The sequence below is a fragment of the Muscardinus avellanarius genome, assembly GCF_963383645.1.
Source record: "Muscardinus avellanarius genome assembly, chromosome: 10".
NCBI classification, from domain to species: Eukaryota; Metazoa; Chordata; class Mammalia; order Rodentia; family Gliridae; genus Muscardinus; species Muscardinus avellanarius.
In genome coordinates, this window is record NC_137796.1 from 62,221,728 (window position 1) to 62,242,902 (window position 21,175).

Consider the following 21,175-nt stretch of genomic DNA (forward strand, 5'->3'; position numbering starts at 1 on the left):
TCGGGACTGTGTCCTCCTTTCTAGAGTTATCCCTGACAAGAAAATAGTGTTGCTCCAACCACTGCGTCTGTCCTTCCATCTGAGCTCCCTTCCCCCTCCCGTTGAGGGTGCCCGCTCTGGGCTGGGTGATGGTGGAAAGGCCACCCCAAGGCGGCCACCGTGAAGCGGGCCACCATCTTGGAACCGCAACTCCAGTGAGGAGAGGGGAGCTGCCACCAGCAGGGAGGAGGCGGGCTCGGCGCTACCCAGCCTCACAGGGCGGCCACGTGGGAAGGCCCTGGGCTCCACCGAGTTGAGTCGGTGACCTCCCAAAGTGCCCATGAGCACTTGTTACGCGGCCGATCTTTATTGACTTTAATCCATTTGTCTGGCCCTGAGGTAGCACGCTTTCATCGCTGGTCCCTTGGTGACCTGAAAGGGCGTCATCAGGATCAGAGTCCCCAGAGTTCAGAGGCCTGCGGGTCCAGTCTGGCTTCCCTGGATTGAAGCTGGGAAGGAGAGAGGGCCAGTGTCAGAGGCCTGGCCTCTGGCCCTGCCTGCCAGGGCGTGGAGTAGGCCTCAGGGGCCTTCCCCAGGTCTCTCAGGGACCCTGACTTCTGGCCTGGCTGCCCCCCCTCCCCATGATGCCCACACTCGCTCCCAGCCCCGGGCTCTGGGAGCCAAGGAGAAAGGCCGAGGGGTCTGTTGCTCCCAGTCAGGAACCTACAGGCACCCTGGCCAGGGCCTGCAGACCCGCCTCTGCTCCAGACTGCGAGACTCACTGCGGAGACTTCACACCCCAGGACGACTCAGGAGGAGTGGGCAGAGGCTGGCCCCGAACCCTGGATCGTCCCGTCTCGGCCTCCCAAGCACAGGATTAGAAGCCTTTGCTGCCCTAGGTCCCTGTTCCCTCCGCCGCCCACTCTGCCCGCCTCCGGCTCCTCCCCTCCTCCTCGCACCTCCTCCTCCTCGTAGTCCAAGTCCTCCTCGTCCTCGCTGTCCTCGTCCTGGCCCTTGTCCTCCTGCGTGAACGGCACGGCTCCCTGGGCCGCGTGGAAGCGCAGGCGGTAGAGCAGCCGCACCCACTGGCCGAACTCGCGGTCCAGCGCCTCGGGCGGGGCCCGCAGCTGCAGGTAGAAGGCGCGGCCCGTGCGGAACTTGACCTTGAGCTGCCGGCGGCTCTCGTCGTGGACGAAGAGCTGGACGAACTGCAGGGGGAACAGCCTGGCGGGGTGGGGGCGCGGCTCAGGGGCGGCTCCGCGGGGCGCCCGCCCGCCGCCCCCTCCGCCCCAGGAAGCCCTGGAAGCGAAGCTCGCCCTGGCCTTCCTGCAGCCACCAGTCACCCCTGGCCTCCAGCTGCCCCACCGCCCTGCCTCCTTGAGAGTCCCCAATTCCCGCTGCCCTCTTCCCTCCTCTGTCCCCCAAACCGACTCCTCCCCGTCCTCCACATCTTAGCCACGTCCCCCTTCTTGCTCTTGGACCCGACCTTCTCCTTCACATCCTCCCACCAGTCCTGATGGCAGCACCTTTAAAAGGCACCCGCGGTCCGACCGCTCCTAACCCCACGGGCGCCCCGCGTCCAGCCGCCTGGTCCGCCCGGGCTCCCCTCTGCGGCGCTGCGCAGTTCCCCACGGGACCGCCAGAGGGCGCCCACCAACACCTGCCCTTAGCGCCGAGCCGCCCCCTCCCCAGGTCCTCAGCCCGGACCCCCAGGGCCTGCCGGGATCTGACCTTTGTTACTTAAAGCCCACCTTCGGCCACACCGCCCCAGGACCTTGACACTGGAGAGCCTCCAGGCAGCCGGAGGTTCCCCCCTTCAAGTCCCCATGTCTTTCTCAGGAGGCACCTTCTTTTGTACTAGGGATCGAATCCTGGAGCCTTCAACCTCTGAGCTAAATCCCCAGCCCCTTTTACTTTTACTTTGAAGCGGGGTCTCACTAAATTGCTGGCCTTGAACCTGCAATCCTTCTGTCTCAGCCTCCCAAGTACTGGGAGTACAGGCGTGTGCCGCCACCCAGGTCAGGAGACACCTTCTCAGCCAGCTCTCTCCTACGTACATAACCACGCCTGCCTTTGCAGACCTCCCCTTCCCTGTCTTTCATGTGCCCAAAGACATTACCCCGTCTGACAAATTGCCCTTTATTCTGTCTGCCTTCCCAATAGAATGCGGGCTTCTTGAGGGCAGACACTTGGGCCTGGTTTATCCAGTACCATGTTCCCCAGAAGCCCGAGCAGACACTAGCAGGTGCTCCTCAGCTGCATATCTGGATAAATGAATAGCTCAAGCCCAGTTGAAGATTCAGCAAGGCAGAGAAGCAACCAGTCAAGAGAAAGTGGGCAGCCGGGCGTGGTGGGCACGCTTGTAATCCCAGCATTCGGGAGGCTGAGACGGGAGGACCACGGTTCACGGCCAGCCTCAGCTACTTAGTGAGGCCCTTTGCAACTCAGTGAGACCCTGTTTCAAAATAAAGAATTAAAAAAATAGGCTGGGGGTGTAGCTCGGAGGTAGAATGCCCCTGGGGTTCCATCCCCAGTACCGAAAAAAAAAAAAAAGAAAAGAAAAGAAAAGAAAAGAAAAGAAAAAGCTGCTTGGCCAGGCCACACAGCTGGGGCTGGGACCACGTCCTATGTTCATAACCACAACACTGGTACCATACCCCTCTCTGGCCTAGAAATATCACTCAAGGAATTGATCTAACAGACACCCCACACCTATGCAGAGAATTGTATGCACAGATGTCCTCACCACACTGGCTGCAACCCCAAGCCACTGGACAAAACTCCAGTGTCCCTCGGTGAGCAATTTATAGCCCTTAAATGGAAGAAGGCAGGGAGAGTGCTAATTCTGTGCGGTTGCTTTTCCGTGTGTTTTATAAACACTCTGCTTAGTAACCTTGACAACCCTGGAAGGTAGTGGCCTTTTTTTTTTTGTACTGGGAATTAAACCCAGGGGCATTCTACCTCTGAGCTATACCTTCCCAGCCCTATTTAATTTTTTTTCAAACCAAGGTCTTGCTAAGTTGCTGAGGGCCTCACTAAATTGCTGAGGCTGGACTCAAACCTGTGACACTCTTGTCTCACCCTCCCAAGTACTGGTATTACAAATGTGCACACCACCACCCAGCTTTTTATTTATTCGGTACTGAGGGCTGATTGAACTTGGGCATCCTACCTCTGAGCTAGACCCACAGTCCTTTTAATTTTTTATTTTGAAACAGGGTCTTTTGTGTGTGTGTGTGTGTGTGTGTGTGTGTGTGTGTGTGTGTGTGTGTTACTGGGGATGAAACCCAGGGGCATTCTACCTCTGAGCTATACCCCCAGCCCTACTTTTTATTCTTTATTTTATTTTGTTGTTTTTGTGGGTTTTTTTTTTTTTTTTTTTTTTTTTGGTGGTGGTACTGGGGTTCCTGGAAACCCTTCTACCTCTGGCCTACATTCCCAGACCTATTTTTATATTTTTATTTGGAAACAGGGTCTCTTAAGCCAGTGCCGCTGGCTTCGAACCTGTGCGATCCTTTTTCCTTTCCTTTTCCTTCCTTCCTTCCTTCCTCCCTTACTTTTTCTTTCTTTTTTTTTTTTTTTTGTGTGTGTGTGGTACTGAGGGTGGAACCCAGAGGCTTTCTACCTCCGAGCTATACTCCCAGACCTATTTTACACTTTATTTGGAAACAGGGTCTCACTAAGTTGCTGAGAGCCTTGCTAAGTAGCTGAGGCTGGCTTCAAACCTGTGCAATCCTCCTGTCTCAGCCTCCCAAGCGCGGAGATTACAAGAGCGCGCCACCACGCCAGGGGCTTCCTCTTACCCCATTTTCCAAAAGAGGAAACGGAGGCATATATGAATAGGAAAGTTGGCCAAAGCCAGTGGAGAAGAAATGCAGAATTTGAACCCAGGCTGTCTGAAGGCAGACTTGTTCAAGAATGTCCCCATCATATGTACCCAAAGCGTGTTTGGTGTGTATGGACTAAATGGGCCCGCGGGCTGCACTGCCGGCAGGAAGTGGTCGTGCCCAGAGCTGGTGGGGAGCACAGCAGGGAGGAGGCATGGAGGCCAGCCGCTGCTGTTGCAGAAGGGTGAACAGTACCCCTGCCAGTTGCGGCCCAGAGCCCTCAGGACTGCAACTTGGTTGTGTGGGGAGGGGCTGGGGATGAGTCTTGAGGCCCAATTTGCTGAGCAGGTGCAATGCGTTTACTTCAGTGGTGTGTTTATTTGGGGTGGGGGTTTGGGTGCTAAAGGAGATTAAGAGAAGGTCTAGGTTACGCCCCCCCGTACCGGGAATGGAACCCAGGGGCATTCTACTTTGGAGCTACACCCCCGGCCCTAGGTTTTTTTTTTAATATTTTTAAATTTTTTATTAGTGCATTATGTTCATACATCATATTGAGGTAAAAAACTTGTGAGGACATACATGTACACATCACCGATTTAACCCCCACCCAATTCCCACCCCAGTCCCTCCCCGTCCCTCCTTCCCTTGCTTGGCTTAGTGGTTGACTTCGATATGTTTAAGTACATTGTGTGTTTTAGAGAGTTTCCTCTCCCCCCCTCCCATCCCCTCCTTTTTGTTGTCTTGTTTGCTCCTCTATAGAATTTCCTTTTTCATCTAGAGTTCCTCCCATGACCCATTTCTCCTTAGCTTTCACATATTAGGGAAAGCATCTGATTTGTTATTTTTTTGTGACGGACTAATCTCACTTAGCATAATGTCCTCTAGTTTTTATTCTTTATTTTGAAACAATGTCTCACTGAGTTGCAAAGGGCCTAAGTATCTGAGGCTGTCTGAGAACCTTGATCTTACAGTCTCAGCCTCCTGAATGCTGGGATTACAGCATGCACCACCAAGCCTGGTTTAGGTTACTTTCTTTTTTTTTTTTTTTTGAGTCCTAGGGATTGAATCCAGGGGACTTCTACTTCTGAGCTACACCATCAGCCTTATTTTTTATTCTCTATATTTATTTTGGTATTGGGATTAAACTCAGAGGAGTTCACAATCCCACCCCTATTTTATTTTAGTTTGAAACAGAGTTTCACTAGGTTGCTGCATCTTGCTACATTGCTGAGGCTGGCCTCTAACCTGTTATCCTCCTGTCTCAGCCTCTCAAGTACTGGGATTACAAGGGTGCACCACCACCCACCACGCCTGGGCTTGGTCACTCTTCAGCACCACTGTTAGGGTTCTTCCAACTGCAGGTCAGTGAGTGGTGAGATCTCTTGGTGGGACACAATTAGAACTTAGGGCGTGGTGACCTAAGCTTGTAATTCTAGTACTTGGGAGACTGAGACTGGAGGATCCCAATTTCTCTGCCAGACTCAGCTACTTGGTGAGGCCATTTGCAACTCAGACCCTGTTTTGAAATAAAGAATAAAAAATAGGGCTGGGGGTGTAGCTCGGAGGTAGAATCCCCCTGGGTTCCATCCCCAGTACTGAAAAAAAAAAAAAAAGAGGTATAAATAAAGGCTATTAGTCTCAGGCAAGTTCAGGTACGTTCTTTTTTCCTTACTTTCTTCTCTCCCTCCCCCCTCCCTTTATTTTCTCCCTAGTTTTCATTAACTGTAAGATGTGATTAAAAAAAGTAAAGGCCAGCCAGGTGTGGTGCTACACACCTATACTCTCAGTACTTGGGAGGCTGACAGGAGGAATGCAGGTTCGAAGTCAGTCCCAACAACTTAGTGAGGCTCTCAGCAATTTAGTGAGACACTGTTTCAAAATAAAAATTAAAGCCAGGCATGGTGGCGCATGGATTACAAGTTGTAATCCCCGCGCTTGGGAGGCAGAGACAGGAGGATCGTGCAGGTTCGAAGCCAGCTGCGCGCGCTGGCTTAGGAGACCCTGTTTCCAAATAAAAATGTAAAAATAGGTCTGGGAGTGTAGCCCGGAGGTAGAAGGGCTTCAGGAACCCCAGTACCAACAACAAAAAAAATTAAAATAGGATTGGGGTGTAGCCTAGAGGTAGAAGGCCACTGGGTTCCACCCTCCAGCACCACAAAAAAAAAAAAAAATTGAAGGCCCCCTGGCAGAACCACCTGTAAGGTGATTGTAGTCACAATCATGTGGATGTTTCTATCTTTGCAGAAGCCTGGGATGGGAAACAGGAATATCTGGTGCCATGTTGGTTTTGTCCTTCAGGGTATGTTTGTGTTCTTATTTTATTTTATTTTTTGGTACTGAGGATGGAACCCAGAATATTCTATCTCTGATCTATACACCCAGCTTATTTTATCCTTTATTTTAAAACAGGGTCTTTGCTGGGCGTGGTGGCGCACACTTGTAATCCCCGCACTTGGGAGGCAGAGACAGGAGGATCGTGCAGGTTCGAAGCCAGCTGTGCTGGCTTAAGAGACCCTGTTTCCAAATAAAAATATAAAAAATAATAGGTCTGGGAGTGTAGCCCAGAAGTAGAAGGGCTTCCAGGAACCCCAGTACCACCAAAAAACAAAAAACAACAAAAAAACAGGGTCTCTAGCCGGGCGTGGTGGTGCACACTTGTAATCCCAGCATTCGGGAGGCTGAAATCGGAGGATCACGGTTTGCGGACAGCCTCAGCTACTTAGTGAGGTCCCCCATAACTTAGTAAGACCCTGTTTCAAATTAAAAAGAATAAAAAATGGCAGAGGTTGTAGTTCTGAGGTTGAATGCCCCTGGGTTCCATCCCCAGGCCCCCCCCCCCAAAAAAAAAAAAACAGGGTCTCATAGTTGGGCGTGGTGGCACACACTTGTAATCCCAACATTTGGGAGACTGAGACAGGAGGATCATGGTTTGTGGACAGCCTCAGCTACTACTTAATGAGGCCCTTTGCAACTCAGTGAGACCTTGTTTCAAAATAAAGAATACAAAATAGGGTTGGGGATGTAGCTCAGAGGTGGAATGCCCCTGGGTTCCATCCCCAGTAACACACACACACACATGCGCGCGCGCGAAAAAACAAACAAACATACAAACAAACAAAAACAGGGTCTCAATCAGTTGTTGATGCTGGTTGTGAATTTACAATCCTCCTCTCAGTCTCCCAAATTCTGGGATTACAGGCATGTGCAACCATGCCCAGCTATCATGTGTTTGTGTTGATTTTTCAATGAGAAAATAAGACCCTAGGGGGAGCATGTAATTGGCACTGGGACTCAAGAATTGGGAGATGTGAGATCATGAGGAGCCTAAGGTTCCAATCTCAGCTTGCCCCTGACCCATGTGGGACCCTGGGCAACTAGACCCCCCTCTCTAAGCCTCTCTTTCTTTCTTTCTTTCTTTCTTCTTCTTCTTTTTTTTTTTTTTTTTTTTTTTGGTGGTACTGGGGTTCCTGGAAGCCCTTCTACCTCTGGGCTACACTCCCAGACCTATTATATATATATTTTTTTATTTGGAAACAGGGTCTCCTAAGCCAGCGCCCGCGGCTGGCTTTGAACCAGCGCGATCCTCCTGTCTCTGCCTCCCAAACCGGGATTACAAGCATGCGCCAACACACCCGGCTCACTTTATTTTTTTTGGAGAATGAGCTAAGCAGCTTTGCCAATGAGGATATAAGAGATGAGATTATGTGCATGGCCCAAGGGGTACCTGGCATGCAGTAGGCACTGCAGAAATGGTCACTGTCATGACCTCTGCGCGGTGCTGCTAAGGACTGTCTCCCTTCATTTCATATCTAGTCCCTGATTTCTGGCCCCTGTTCTTCTCCTGGGTGGACAGCAGCCCAGAGAGGGCTGGCAGGCAGCCAAGCTCCTGCTCCTGTGTGGTGTGGGTGAGGAGATACAGCCAGGGACACAGGCTGAGGGGAGACAGTCACCCAAGGAGCTCCAACTGTCCATTCTCCTTGGCAGGGCCGGCCAGCAGCAACAGGTCTGGGAGTTCCAGGGCTGGACTGGAAGCCGCCACCCCCATGGTGACCTTGTTGGCGACTTCTCCAAACCGGGTCACCTGGAGCCAGAGGTCAGAGGTTAGAGGCAGAATAGGTGGGCAGCAGCGGGGCAGGGAAGAGAGGTCAGGAATCCTTTGGCAGGTCAAAAGGAGTTGAAAATCAAGTGGGGCCAGATTTTGGGGGATTTTGTGAGGCAAAGGACTCCCAGGCCAGGATTCATACACAAGCTAAAGGTGAGGGTGCGGGGTCAGAGGTAACTAGGAGGAGTTGGAAGTCAGTAATTGCACAAGGTGACTTGTGGGGGAGTGGTCACAGCAGGGCGAGCAGGGATCCCCAAGTCAGGAGTGTGGGGGTTGGGTCCGGGCTCTGGACCGAGGTCCTGTGTTCCACACCTGCACGAAGTTGCTCTCAAAGATGGGGAAGTCCCGCAGCTGGTCGAACTCGCCGCTCAGGAGGTGGCGCTGGAGCCGTCCCGGGCGGCCCTGGGGGTAGTCTGGAGCCAGGGGGCGTTCTAGAGGGGTGAAGTTCGGGGGTCTAGCCCAGGAGGCTGGGCCCTGACCCTCCAGCAGGTAGAGCCCGGGGCAGCCCATCGCTGAGGTGGAGGATATCAGATGTCTCCGAATGGCTGGCCCCATCCCTTACCTGGCTCCCTCACCAGGTCCAAACCCTCCTGTCCTGGCTCCGCCTCTCACCTGCCATCCCACCAGGTCCAGCCTCACTTGCTCCACCGAGGGCCGGTTTAGGCTCCTGCCCTCGCCTCATCGCCCCGCCCCCTGGTGGTGGCGGAGGGAGGAGCCGGGGAGAAATCGAGAGGGCGGGACCGCGAGCCCTGTGACGCCACAAGGAGGAGGGCACGGCTTGATGACATCACAGGAACACCTGAGAGGTGACGTCACTGGAAGAGCAGGACGGGAGGCCCGGATGGAGGGCGGCAGCCCCCCTTTGAAGTCAGTGCGCAGGCGCAGAGGGCGGCGCAGGCGCGCAGGCGTCGATGCGCGCCCCCTCCGTTTCTCCCAGCGTGCTCCGCGGCTCTAGCTCACATCGGCCCCTAGGCTGGTGGGAAGGGGCCGGCATGGCGGCGGCCGGCGCCGGGGCGACCCGGCTGCTCCTGCTCCTGTTGGTGGTGGCAGCAGCGCCCAGCCGAGCCCGGGGTAGCGGCTGCCGGGCAGGGGCCGCTGCGCGGGGGGTGAGTGCGCATTAGGCCTGCCCGGCGGGCAGCCCCGACAAGAAGTCACGGGTCTTGGTCTGCATTGAGATAGCGAAGAAGTGAGAACCGTGGAGAGCGAGGCCGCTTTGGTGCGGGCGAGGGCGAGAGTTGGCGGGCACGACAGGAGGACTGTTGAAGGGATAGGTCCGTCCGAGCGGCGGGTCTGGGGACCCGCTCCCAGGCGCTGGTGCGGTGGGGGCTCGCTCCGGGTCCACTTAGGACCCGGGGAACCCGCGATTTATGAATATGCATGAGTGGGTGTGGCCTGGACAGAATCCTGGCGAATCAGACGTCGGGGAGGTTAAGATGAAAAAGCGTGGGGGAGGCTCGAGGGTCTGGAGAGGACTTTTACCTTTTGAATATGCATGAGGAGATGGGGTCGCGAAGGTGGAGGGCGTGAGTAGGCGGAGGTCGGAGAATTTTGTAGTTAGAGGAAAAGTGTTGAATGTATTTGATAGGGGCGGAACTCAGCATCTTGACTATTGGGGCTAGGGTGAAAATGGGATATTAGCAAGCAAAGGAAGACCAGGGAGAAGGAGGGTGTTCTCTACTCATGAACGTTTACGATGCAAGGCTTGACCTTGATCTGCAGGTACTGCCCAAGGAGGTTGGTGGGTTTTCTGGGGGATCATGAATAATCATGAATGGGCGGTCCTGCCGTGATGGTGATTGAATATGAATTTGAAGCTAAGGCTTCCCTTTCAGTCCTATAGTCTTGTCTGTCCTGGGGCCTGTGGGGCCTGCCCTGCCAAGAGCTTGAGTAATCCTCAACCTGAAGGCCCCCTGTCTCTTCTGCAGGTGGGGGTGGAAGGCCGGGAGAATGAGGCCTGCGGCACGGTGGCGCTGCTGCTGGAACACTCGTTTGAGATCGGTGAGTTCAGTAGTGTCGTCGCTGGGACACTTGGTGCCCTGTGAAGTTAAGACTGAGGTTGTGAGGCTTATTACTCATTTACTAACAGAATTGCCCGAGTGGAGGGGGACAGTGAATGCTGTCTTTAAATGCCCCTAGACCTGTAGGACAAATCCCACACTCCAGTTAGCACTGAATTAATGCTTTCAGAGCAGACTTTTCTGAATCGTCTCCATGTGTCCTGCATTAGAAGTGGACGCTTCCTGTGTCTTCTCACGGCAGTCCTTCAAGGTTATAGATCTAAGTGTTAGTCCCATTTTCCAGAAGAGAAAACAGACACAGAGTAGACACCACACAGAGTTCCTCCCTCAGTGAACAGAGCTGGAACAAGCTCCAAAGCCCATTTTATTTTATTTATTTATTTTACTGAGGATTGAACCCAAGGGCATTCTGCCTCCGAGTTATACCCTCCATCACTTTTTTTTTTTTCCAGTCCTGGGGATTGAACTCGGGCATTTTACCTCCGAGCTACACCCCCTGCCCTATTTTTTTATTCTTTTATTTTGAAACAGGGTCTCACTAAGTTGAGGAGGGCCCCACTAAGTAGCTGAGGCTGGCTGCGAATCTGTGATACTCTTGTCTCAGCCTCCCAAGTACTGGGATTACAAGTGTGCATGCACCACCATGCCCAGCTTCCCAACAACTTTTTAATTTTTTTCTTTTGTGGTACTGGGGGCATTGTACCTCTGAGCTATACCCCCAGCCATAATTTTTACTCTTTTTTTAATTTTTGAAACAGGATCTGACTGAGTTGTGAAGGGCCTCACTAAGTAGCTGAGGCCGTCCGCAAATTGCGATCCTCTGGTCTCAGCCTCCCGAATGCTGGGATTACAAGTGTGCGCCACCACGCCTGGCACACTTTTTAAATTTTGAAACAGGCTCTTACTAAGTTGTAAGGGTCTAAGTTGCTGGCTGAACTTGCTGTCCTCCTGTGTCAGCCTTCCAAGTGCTGGGATTACAGGTGTGTACCATACCTGGCTTCAAAGCCCAGTTTAAACAGCTGTGGCAGGTAAGGTCAGAGCCAGCTCTCATATTGCCAGGGCTTAGTAATGGAGTCAGAGGCCCCAGAACACTGGCACATGTTGCAGTGAAGCTGGACCCCCCCCCCCCACCTATCAAGTCAGACCCTGATCAGTCTAGTGGAAACTGAGACTCAAAGAGATTAAACTGTCCCAGGGTCAGTACATGATAAGGATGTCCCAATTTGCTGATGGGAAACCGTCAGCTCAGGATAAAGAAGCCACGTGGTCACTCTTGGGCAGAGGCCAGGCTGGGGTTTGAGTCTAGGTCTTATGTGGTAGGGAGTAGTCACTGAGCCGAGGCCCCCAACAGATGACAGCGCCCACTTTCGGAAACGAGGCTCTCTGCTCTGGAATCAGCAGGATGGCACCTTGTCCCTGTCACAGCGGCAGCTCAGTGAGGAGGAGCGGGGCCGACTTCGGGTAAGGTGGGGTCCCCAGTCCAGCCTGGGGTGGGGGCATCCAGCCATCCCTCCACAGCCCCGTTGCGGCCCTTGCAGCCTCTCTGAGTGCAGGTGTGGTCCCTGCAGCCCCGCCACTCTCTCTTGCCCTCTGCCTGTCCTAGGTTCAGCCTTCGTACCCTGGAAGGTGGTGTGTCTGCCTCAGGGCCTCCCCCTGGCTGTTCAGCTGACTCTTCCCCCACAGTTCCCACCAGGCTCCCACCAGGCTCCTCCTACCTTCCCAGACTCAGTCCCCTCATTTCAGCATCTTAGGAGGAGGTCTGTGTCCTTAGGATGGCCGTGGTTAGATGAGAGATTTCTTCTGTCATGCTATTGCAAGGCCTCCTCAGGCGCTGGGCTCCCCCAGGCCTGGTTCTCTCCTCCCCAGTGAAAGTCAGCGCTGTCCAGTCCTGCTCCTGTCTGCTGTGAGGGAGGTGGGAATTCCAGCTTGGTTCTGGCAGCTGTGTGCCCAGGACACCTTTCCTGTGGAAGGCGGCAGGATGCAGTCGGCCTCTCTGCATGGTTCCTGCCTGATTCTCTGTCCCAGTTACTCCCAAAAAGACGGTTGTTGGTAGAGCTGGAGATGGGCCCCGGGCAAATGTCCTTGGAGCTCACTCTGTCACTGATCCGGACTCTGCTTCCCCGGGCAGGGCAGCCCAGCCGTGCTGGCCTCACCCGTTGGTCAGGCTGCACTGTCAGGAAGAGTCCTGGGCAGAGCCAGGTGGGCCAGGCCAGGGGGTTGGGGCGCTGGGTGGGTGACACTGGGGAAAGGCTTTCCTGCCAGGCCTGCGGTGCTGGGCACCACACCTCCCTCTCACTGCACCCTCCTCTGCTACCCTGCAGGATGTGGCCGCCTTAAATGGCCTGTACCGGGTACGGGTCCCAAGGCGGCCTGGGATCCCTGATGGACCAGAAGCTGGCAGCTACGTCTCTTCCTTTGTTCCCGCGGTGAGTCAGTGATGAGGCCCATCCTCTGCACTCCAGCCATACCCTGGCGATTGTCAAGCCCCTCACTGGACAGAGGGCAAGAGAAGGAGACCTGGCCCTGCCCTGGGGTTGCTCCAGGCTTCAGTGGGGCAGCACTGGGGACCCTCAGGCAGGTCTTAGAGCTTGGAGCCTGAGGTGGTCAGGGAGGTTTTTTGTTTTTTTTTTTTTAATTTGGAAATAGGGTCTCTTAAGCCAGTGAGACTGGCTTCGAACTTGCGCGATCCTCCTGTCTCTGCCTCCCAAGCGCGGGGATTACAAGCGTGCGCCACCACGGCCGGCCAGGGAGGGTTTTGAAAGATGCTCTGGGGTCCTGTTGGAGGGGATGGCCCCTGCTCTCCCCGCTCCCCTGACCTGCCCCTCCACTCCTCAGTGCTCTCTGGTGGAGTCGCACCTCTCAGATCAGCTGACCCTGCACGTCGATGTGGCTGGCAACGTGGTGGGGGTGTCGGTGGTGACACACCCCGGGGGATGCCGGGGCCATGAGGTGGAGGATGTGGACCTGGAGCTGTTCAACACCTCAGTGCAGCTGCGGCCACCAGGCACAGCCCCGGGGTGAGCACGGGAGGGCGGGCCCTTCTGCCTTTGCTGGCATCCTGGTTGGCTGGCCCAGGATCCCTGGACTTCAGCCCCTCAACCTGTTTCCTTCCCCACTTGCCGCCCAGCCCTGAGACAGCTGCCTTCATCGAGCGCTTAGAGATGGAGCAGGCCCAGAAGGCCAAGAACCCCCAGGAGCAGAAGTCCTTTTTCGCCAAATATGTGAGTGGGCTTCCCGCCCAGCCGGCCTGGCGCTGCCCCCTTTCTGCCCACGTGGCCCTAGTGCTCTTAGGCCCCTGCGCTGAGTCCCGCCTGAGTGGAGGGGTGAGGGCTGTGGGCGCTGGCTGTGTCCTCTCAGAGAATGGCCCCAGAGCTGGTGGCCCTCGGGCCTACAGCCCAGCTAGGCAGGAGCAAATCCGAGACCAGTGGCCTCAGACTGAGCAGGGCTCCTGTGTGCAGAAACAGGGATGGCAGAGGTTCTGAGGAGCTGGGGCCAGAGCAGGGGGCTGGAGGGAAGTGGGCTGGGAGGCATGTGGCCCTGGGGAGCGTGCAGGGAGCAGCAGGGCAGAGGTGGCCAGCCCAGATGAAGGGCCGGAAGGGAAGGGCCAGGCTCCCAAAGAGAGCCCCGAGGCCGAGGCGGGTGGGACACTGCGCGGTTGGGGGCCAGCTCTTCTGGAGAAGGTTGGTTCCCTCAGTGGTCTGGTCCCGAGTCTGGAGAGCTGTGTTAGATGGCATCACAGGCCCCGGGTTGGGCAGGGGGACAGCGTGGAGAGCTGGTGGCCCCCAAACACGGAGCACCTTCCCTGTAGGGCCTTGCTAGCTCCTAGTCAGGATAGTTGAAGGCCAAGCTGCAGGGAAACAGGCCCGGAGGGGCGGAGACTTCGCCTGCCCCACACTACCCTGCAGCTGGCCCAGGGCCACCCCTCCCTTGGCCCCTGGAGCTGGCTGACCCGCGCCCCTCCCTCCTCAGTGGCACCTCATCCTGGGGGGGGCCGTGTTGCTCACAGCCCTGCGTCCTGCTGCCCCCGGGCCCGCGCCGCCGCCGCCGGAGGCCTGAGTGAGGACCGAGCCCTTCCCGCCTCCGCCCCTGCTGCCCAGCCCTGCCCTGCCTGTAGTGATGTAGGGACCCAGCCCTCCCCACTCGCGCCCCCCGCCCCCCGCACGGCGGCGCGGGTGCTCACCTCCTCTCTGTCTGTGTTGTCTGTCTGTCCTCCGTTGGCCTGCAGTGGATGTACATCATCCCCGTCGTCCTGTTCCTCATGATGTCAGGAGCACCGGACGCCGGGGGTCAGAGCGGTGGCGGGGGTGGCAGCGGCGGGGGCAGTGGCCGGTGAGCTGCACCCCCTCCTACCCAGAGCCTGTGTCCTCAGTCACCCCAAGAAGGATTCGCCGGCCCCGCCCATCTCCTCATCCTCTGGGGCTAGGAGGATGCCCCCTCCCAGGAGCCTGTGGGCCGCCAGGCGAGTCTCCACCTCTCTGTTGCTGTTGGCAGAGGGTGGGTTCAGGGCTCCTGCAGTGCCCTTCCACTGTCTCAGCCCTCTGGCTCCCCTCTGCCCCGGGCTTGAGCCCAGGCTCAGGGCTTCAGGCCACTGCACCCTTGGCCCACCCCGCACTTGGGAACATGCCGCGTTCTCTCCAGCCTCCCTGCCTCCCTTCTGGGCCTTCTCACCCTGTGTGGCCCCAGCCAGGCTCCCCGGCACCTTGTCCTTCCTGCTGTCCCCCCTTGAGGGCGCCCCCGGCCTCCACTGAGGATGTGGTACCCGGCCAGCTGTGATGCCTCCAGGCTCCACTCCCAGCCCTTTCACTTGGGCTCGAGTCTGACCCGGTCTGCCCCGGCAGGCGGAGCTCTGGCCCTCAGGACGCCGGCCTCCACAGCCCACTAGTGCTTCAGGACAGCACCGAAAGCAATGATTAGTGAAGTCAGGGCCACATGATGTAAATAGAAGCCTCTCCAAACTGCCCTCTGTGTCCTGGTCTTCTTACCTGAGACACAGCACTGCGACAGGACTGCTGGGCCCTGCTGTGTATCACTCCTGCCCTCGTTTGTCTGTAAAAACGTTTGCAGCCATGCAAGTGAGGTGGTACACACCTGCAATCCCACTGACTCCGGAGGCTGAGGCCAGCCTAGGCAATCTAGTGAGACCCTGCCTCACAACAGTAAATCAAGAGGACTCGGGTATGTCAGTGGCAGAGCGCCTCTGGGTTCAGTCCCCAGTACTGGGGGGAAAAATAAAAATAAAGGCTATATATTGAAACATGTTTTCAAAAGTTCCAGCTTCCAGCAGCCAAGTGTGGCTGGTTTTGGCTATAAGACCACCATGATGTACAAGCTTTACCGAATTCTGTTCATTTAATATATTATTCAGAAACACAAGAAAATGTCTGCCATTGTCGTCATCGTAATTGCTGAGAGACAGTTGTGTCATATGGCAGTTGATTAAACTGCTCCCTAAGTGTCCGGCATCTAGCCTGCTTCCTGTTTTACACAGTTATAAATGGCCCCTCGGTGAAAGCCATAGTCTCTCCGGTGCTCTGATGGTTTCCTTGGCACGTGTGACTGGAAGTGGAATTGCTGTGGCGGATGCGGAAGGCGTTCGTGAGCGGTCGCACCCTCACTAGGCTCCGCGGCGCTGCAGCAGGAGAGGCGCTGGACGCTTGCCAGCACGGTGGCAGGCGCCAGGCATCTTCCCCTCTGTGCCACAGAAGAAATGTGGACCCTGTTCTGTGCTTGGCCCCTGTGTCCCAGGGTGTTTCCTCTGCCAGTGCTCAAAGAGCGCGTGTTCTCCACACCCCAACAGACAGGTGTGCTGTGGCTCACCCAGCCCATCCTGCCCAGGCACACCGCGGGTCCTGAAACCCCACACTTCTCAAACTGGTTTTCTGGCTGGTATGATAGCTTTAAAAAGTGGTGGCACACGGCCGGGCGTGGTGGCGCACGCTTGTAATCCCTGCGCTTGGAAGGCAGAGACAGGAGGATCGCGCAGGTTCGAAGCTAGCCCCGCGCGCTGGCTTAGGAGACCCTGTTTCCAAATAAAAATGCAAAAATAGGTCTGGGAGTGTAGCCCGGAGGTAGAAGGGCTTCCAGGAACCCCAGTACCACCAAAAAAAAAAAAAAAAAAAAAAAGTGGTGGCACATGCCTATAATTCCAGTACACTTGAGAGGCTGACAGAAAGATCACAGGTTTGAGTCCAACCTCAGCAACTTAGCAAGACCCTGTTTTGAAATAAAACAGGGTGCCGGGTGTGGTGGCGCACGCTTGTAATCCCCGCGCTTGGGAGGCAGAGACAGGAGGATCGCGCAGGTTCGAAGCCAGCTGTGCTGGCGTAAGAGACCCTGTTTCAAAAATATAAAATAGGTTTGGGAGTATAGCCCGGAGGTAGAAGGGCTTCCAGGAACCCCAGTACCAACAAACAAACAAATAAATAAATAAATAAAACAGGGCTAGCTGAGCGTGGTGGTGCACGCTTGTAATCCCAGCATTTGGGAGGCTGAGACCGGAGGATCGTGGTTCACAGACAGCCTCAGCTACTTAGTGAGGCCCTTTGCAACTCAGTGAGACCCTGTTTCAAAAATAAAGAATAAAAAATTGGGCAGAGGATGTAGCTCAGAGGTCAAATGCCTCTGGGTTCCATCCCCAAACCTGGAAAAAAAAAATAATAAAACAGGGCTGGGAGTATAACTTGGAAGTAGAACATCTCTGGGTTCAATCCCCAGTACACCCCCCCCAAGAAAAATAGCCAGGCGTGGTGGAGCACAAATGTAATCCCTGTACTTGGGAGACTGAGACAGGAGGATGGCAAATTTGAAGTCAGCCTCAGTAACCTAGTGAGGCTTTCAGCAACTTAGTGAGAAACTGTTTCCAAATAAAAAGAAAATAGGGCTGAGGATATAGCCCAGAGGTAGAAGGCCCCTGGCTTCCACCCCAGAACCACAAAAATAAAGTAGGGTTGGGGGTATAGCTTGGAGGGTTCAATCCCCAGCATCACACACACAAAAGTCTTACAGAGAATGTGTTTGGATACATACAGATCCCAAAGGTCGTTAAAAAATAACAAGATGGGCCTTCAAATGACAGTGGAGAGGAAGCATCTGCAAATTAGACAAAAGATTAGGAACTGCGTGGAGAACACATCCTAAAGAGCGTCAGCGAGTCCTTCTGGGATCATCTAGGAAGAGCGATGAGGAACGCACACAGAAAAAAGACAAAGTGGCGCTGCAATCCGGGCATGGTGGCAAAGCCTGGGAGCGTAGTACTTGGGAGGCTGAGACAGGAAGGTCACAAGTTTGAGGTCACCCCAGCAACTTAGCAAGACCCCCTTTCGAAATAAGAAATAAAACAGCCTGAGGACATAGAGGTGGAACATTCCTGGCTTCAATCCCCAGTACCAAAAACTAAATAAACCTGCCAGCAGGCATGTGGCTCAAGGGACCCCCTCGTAAACACTGAGATGGGGAATGGCCAGTCCCTTGGGACGCTCAGAACATTTGCCACACTGCGCTCTGTGTGTGTCGGGAGTGTGTGTGGGGAGGGGTCCTGAGACACCATGGTCTGGGGAGTGAGGAGGGGCCGAGGGTGGGCCCCTCCGCAATGTGAGTCAGGGCCTAGTACTTTCAAATCTCTTATTTGGAAACAGGGTCTAAGTTGCAGAGGGCCTGCCTAAATTGCTGAGGCTGACTTTGAACCTGCAATCCTCCTGTTTCAGCCTCCTAAGTACTGGTATTATAAGTGTGTACCACCTTGCCTGGCTTGCTTTATTTATTTATTGATTGATTGATTGATTGATTGATTGTGTAGTGCTGGGGATGGAATCCAGGGGCATTATACCTCTGAGCTACCCACCCAGCCTGATTTTTAATTTATTTTTGAAACAGAGTCTCACTGAGTTGCAAAGGGCCTCACTAAGTAGCTGAGGCTGGCCACGAACTTGGGTCCTCCTGTCTCAGCCTCCCAAGTACTGGGATTACAAGTATGTGCCAACATACTCAGCTTGTACCTGGCTTTATTTTTATTTTGAAACAGGGTCTCCTTAGGTCGATGAGAGGCTTGCTACTTGCTGAGGCTGTCCTGGAACCTGCAATCCTTTTGTCTCAGCCTCAACAAGTACTGAGATTACAGTCCCCTCTAAGACATTTTTTTTGGGGGGTGGGGGTTGAACCCAAGAGCATTTTACCTCTGAGCTATACCCCCAGCACTTTTAATTCACTTTTTTAGGTTTTGAAATAGGGTCTCACTAAGTTGTGGAGGGCCTTGATAAGTTACTGAGGATGGCTTCAAACCTATGATCCTCCTGTCTTGACCTCCCAGGTAATAGGATTACAGGTGAATGCCACCATATCTGGCTTCCTGGTAAGACTTTTTTTTTTTTTTTTTGGTGGTACTGGGGGTGGAACCCAAGGGCTCTTTACCTCTGGGCTATAATCCCAGACCTATATTCTTGTATTTTATTTGGAAACAGGGTCTCACTAAGTTGCAGAGAGCCTCACTAAGTAGCTGAGGCTGGCTTTGAACCTGCGTGATCCTCCTGTCTCAGCCTCCCAAGCGAGGGGATTACAAGTGTGCGGCACCATGCCCGGCCTGGTAAGACTTTTGATTGCTTTCAAGCCAGCATTTATCTTGTGGTGTATTCTAGTCAATATGAGTTCCTTCTGGCTCCCCAGGGCTCTATCCTTATTAAAGATCCCTTCTCATTTTTGCCTGTCCCAGTAGAATTCATTCACTTTTTTTTTGTTTGTATGCTTTTTTTGGGGTATGTGTATGGTACTAGGGATTGAACCCAGGGGCATTCTACCCCTGAGCTACACCCCCAGCCCTATTTTTTTATTCTTTATTTTGAAACCAGGTCTCACTGAGTTCCAAAGGGCCTCAGTAAGTAGCTGAGGCTGTCTGTGAACCACGATCCTCCTGTCTCAGCCTCCAAAATGCTGGGATTACAAGCATGTGGCACCATGCCTGGCTGTATGTTTTTGTTTTTATGATACTGGTGATTGAACTCAGAGAATCCTACCTCTGAGCTCTACTCCTGGCCCCTTTTAAAATTATTTATATAATATATATTTTGTGGTACTAAGGATTGAGTCTAGGGGAATTCTACCTCTGAGCCACACATTCCTAGCCATATTTTATTTTTATTTTTATTTGGTTCTGGGGATTGAACCCTGGGGCATTATACCTCTGAGATACACCCCAGCCATATTTTTTATTCTTTATTTAGAAACAGGGTGTCACTAAGTTGTGGAAGGCCTCACTAAGTAGCTGAGTATCGTCCCCTAAGACTCCGACCCGCAGGGGCTTAGAGAACGACACAGACACCTCTTCAGCTGAAATATGAATTCTTCTTTGATGGATCCTTAATATGTCTCAATATGTCTCCTAATATGTCTTAATATCTCTCTAATATGTCTGACAATGCGTACAGCAAGCACAATATATATCAGCATCATAATCCCTCCCTCTATTCCCTACCAACCCCAAGCTTTCCACAGCTAGGGCATGCACATTTCTGACTCTCTCATAGGCAGGCTGGTGGTAGCACGAGGTGCTGCGTCACTGATCATTCTGCAGGCACGTAGCATGGCACACTACGCATGCTCAAGGAGACGTCCATCTTGTGAGTCTCATGACTTGGCTGCAAGCCTAGGCGCCATCTTGAATCCACGCTGGCAACAAGCCTGGGTGCCATCTCGGTCCAGCCGAGTGGGCCCCGACAGCTGAGGCTGTCCACGAACTTGGATCCTCTTGTCTCAGCCTCCCAAGTACTGGGATTACAAGCATGTACCACCACGCCCGGCTTATTACTATTTTTTGAAGCAGGGTCTCACTAGGTTATGAGTGCCTGGCTAGGTTGTTGAGGCTGGCCTTGAACCTGCAATCCTCCTGTCAGCCTCCCAAGTACTGGCGTGTGCCACCACACCTGGCTTTCACTCACCATCTTATTTTACTCACCAGGGTACCTGGGGGCTTAGGTCCAGTATGATCCACAACAAGGCACCGTCCACGCACCCCAGGCGCCCACCCCCAGTTCCCCTGGCTGGGGGCAGCCCAGGTGTTTTGTCACCTGGTCATTGTTCGGGAGATGGTGTCTACACTGGCAGGCAAACATCTGTGTGAATGGTTTTGCAAAAGCGTGTTGTTCCTGCTCCCTCTGCCCCAATGCAAGTTGGAGAGGTTCCCATCATCCTCAGTGAAATGGGTGCTCAGAGTTTCTTTCTTTCAGTGTTGCCCTGTGCATGGGTCTTTGAGTTGTGCCCAGCTGTGCTGCAAGAACCCCCATGTTCCTGCTTCATTTTATGCATGGCCTTGTGTCTGCCCGTGACTCCCAGTGTCCTCTTGCTCCTTGGCGTCTCAGCTCCCACCCTCCACACCAGGGGTTCCAAAAAGCCCTGCTTCACCAATTCCCAGATCCGTTGCCGGCTCAGACCCCTCCTGGTTGCCATGCTCAGACCTGCCTCTGCCTTCTGGCTCCTGGAGCCCCAGGGACTGCTAAGGAAGCCAACATCTCCACCCACCTGGTGCCCACCTGGACAGTTGCTCCAGGATCCTCATTCTGGAATAGCACCACCACTTGCCCGGCGTCGCAGAGCAGGGCCCTGCTCTGTCCCAGGCCTGGCCCCCGAACCACCATCCCTGTCCCTCCGGGTCACCCGGGCCTCATCCCTTCTCTGTCCCTGTGACTGAGGCCCAGACTGAACCTCATCTTCTTCCTCCTGGGCCATCAGCCAGCCTCCCCCCTGGCCTCCCAGCCTCCAGCCTCCCCCGTTCCCCATCCATCCCCCTCATCGGGGCTTCTGACACTACAGCTGACCCCCCTGAGGTCCTCCGGTGCCCCCCAGGACAAAATCTCAGCCCCTCAGTTTGGCATTTGAGGCTGTTGATGACTGAAGCATTGAGATGCCACCAGACCAGACCTCAGGCACTGCTTTTCCCCCCTGCACCCCACGTCCTGCCCTTGTCTGCCATGTGCCCTCCTCTCTGTCTTCACTGTCCTGGCCCCCGATCAGCCCTTGTCTTTCGTGGACCCTCTCTCCCGACCCATGGCTTCAGGTCTAAGAGCTCAGTGAAGGCACTGACCGTTTCCTGCCTCACCCCTCCAATGTCCTTTTCTGTCCCCTGACAGCCAGGAGGCTCCCCTTTCTGGGTTAGGCTCTCATACTCACATTTAGCTGTTTCAGACACGTGGTTGTATGGTGCACAATCTTAGAAGATGAAATGCTAGTTTTAGGATTGTGTAAGATTATACTGCCCCACACCA

The 21,175-nt window shown here is 54.3% G+C and overlaps 2 protein-coding genes across 3 annotated transcripts; one reads left to right on the forward strand and one right to left on the reverse strand.

Moving 5' to 3' along the window:
• Positions 1–431: 431 nt before the first annotated feature.
• GARIN5A (golgi associated RAB2 interactor 5A) lies at positions 432–8,590 on the reverse strand (the record flags this gene model as incomplete). Its single annotated transcript, XM_080702563.1, has 5 exons — positions 432–488; positions 939–1,203; positions 7,757–7,887; positions 8,221–8,339; positions 8,548–8,590. 5 exons carry the CDS (start codon positions 8,588–8,590, stop codon positions 432–434), a joined length of 615 nt encoding a protein of 204 aa, XP_080558689.1.
• A 304-nt stretch (positions 8,591–8,894) lies between these two features.
• On the forward strand, positions 8,895–14,259 carry EMC10 (ER membrane protein complex subunit 10; the record flags this gene model as incomplete). 2 transcript variants are annotated; one of them, XM_080702560.1, is made up of 7 exons in its annotated part: positions 8,895–9,014; positions 9,834–9,906; positions 11,278–11,387; positions 12,248–12,352; positions 12,762–12,943; positions 13,054–13,147; positions 14,152–14,259. In XM_080702560.1, 7 exons carry the CDS (start codon positions 8,901–8,903, stop codon positions 14,257–14,259), a joined length of 786 nt encoding a protein of 261 aa, XP_080558686.1. The 2 variants fall into 2 exon arrangements, with proteins under 2 accessions (XP_080558686.1, XP_080558685.1); XM_080702559.1 differs by lacking the exon at positions 14,152–14,259 and adding an exon at positions 13,896–13,982 and having other exon boundaries at positions 8,901–9,014.
• Positions 14,260–21,175: the final 6,916 nt, after the last annotated feature.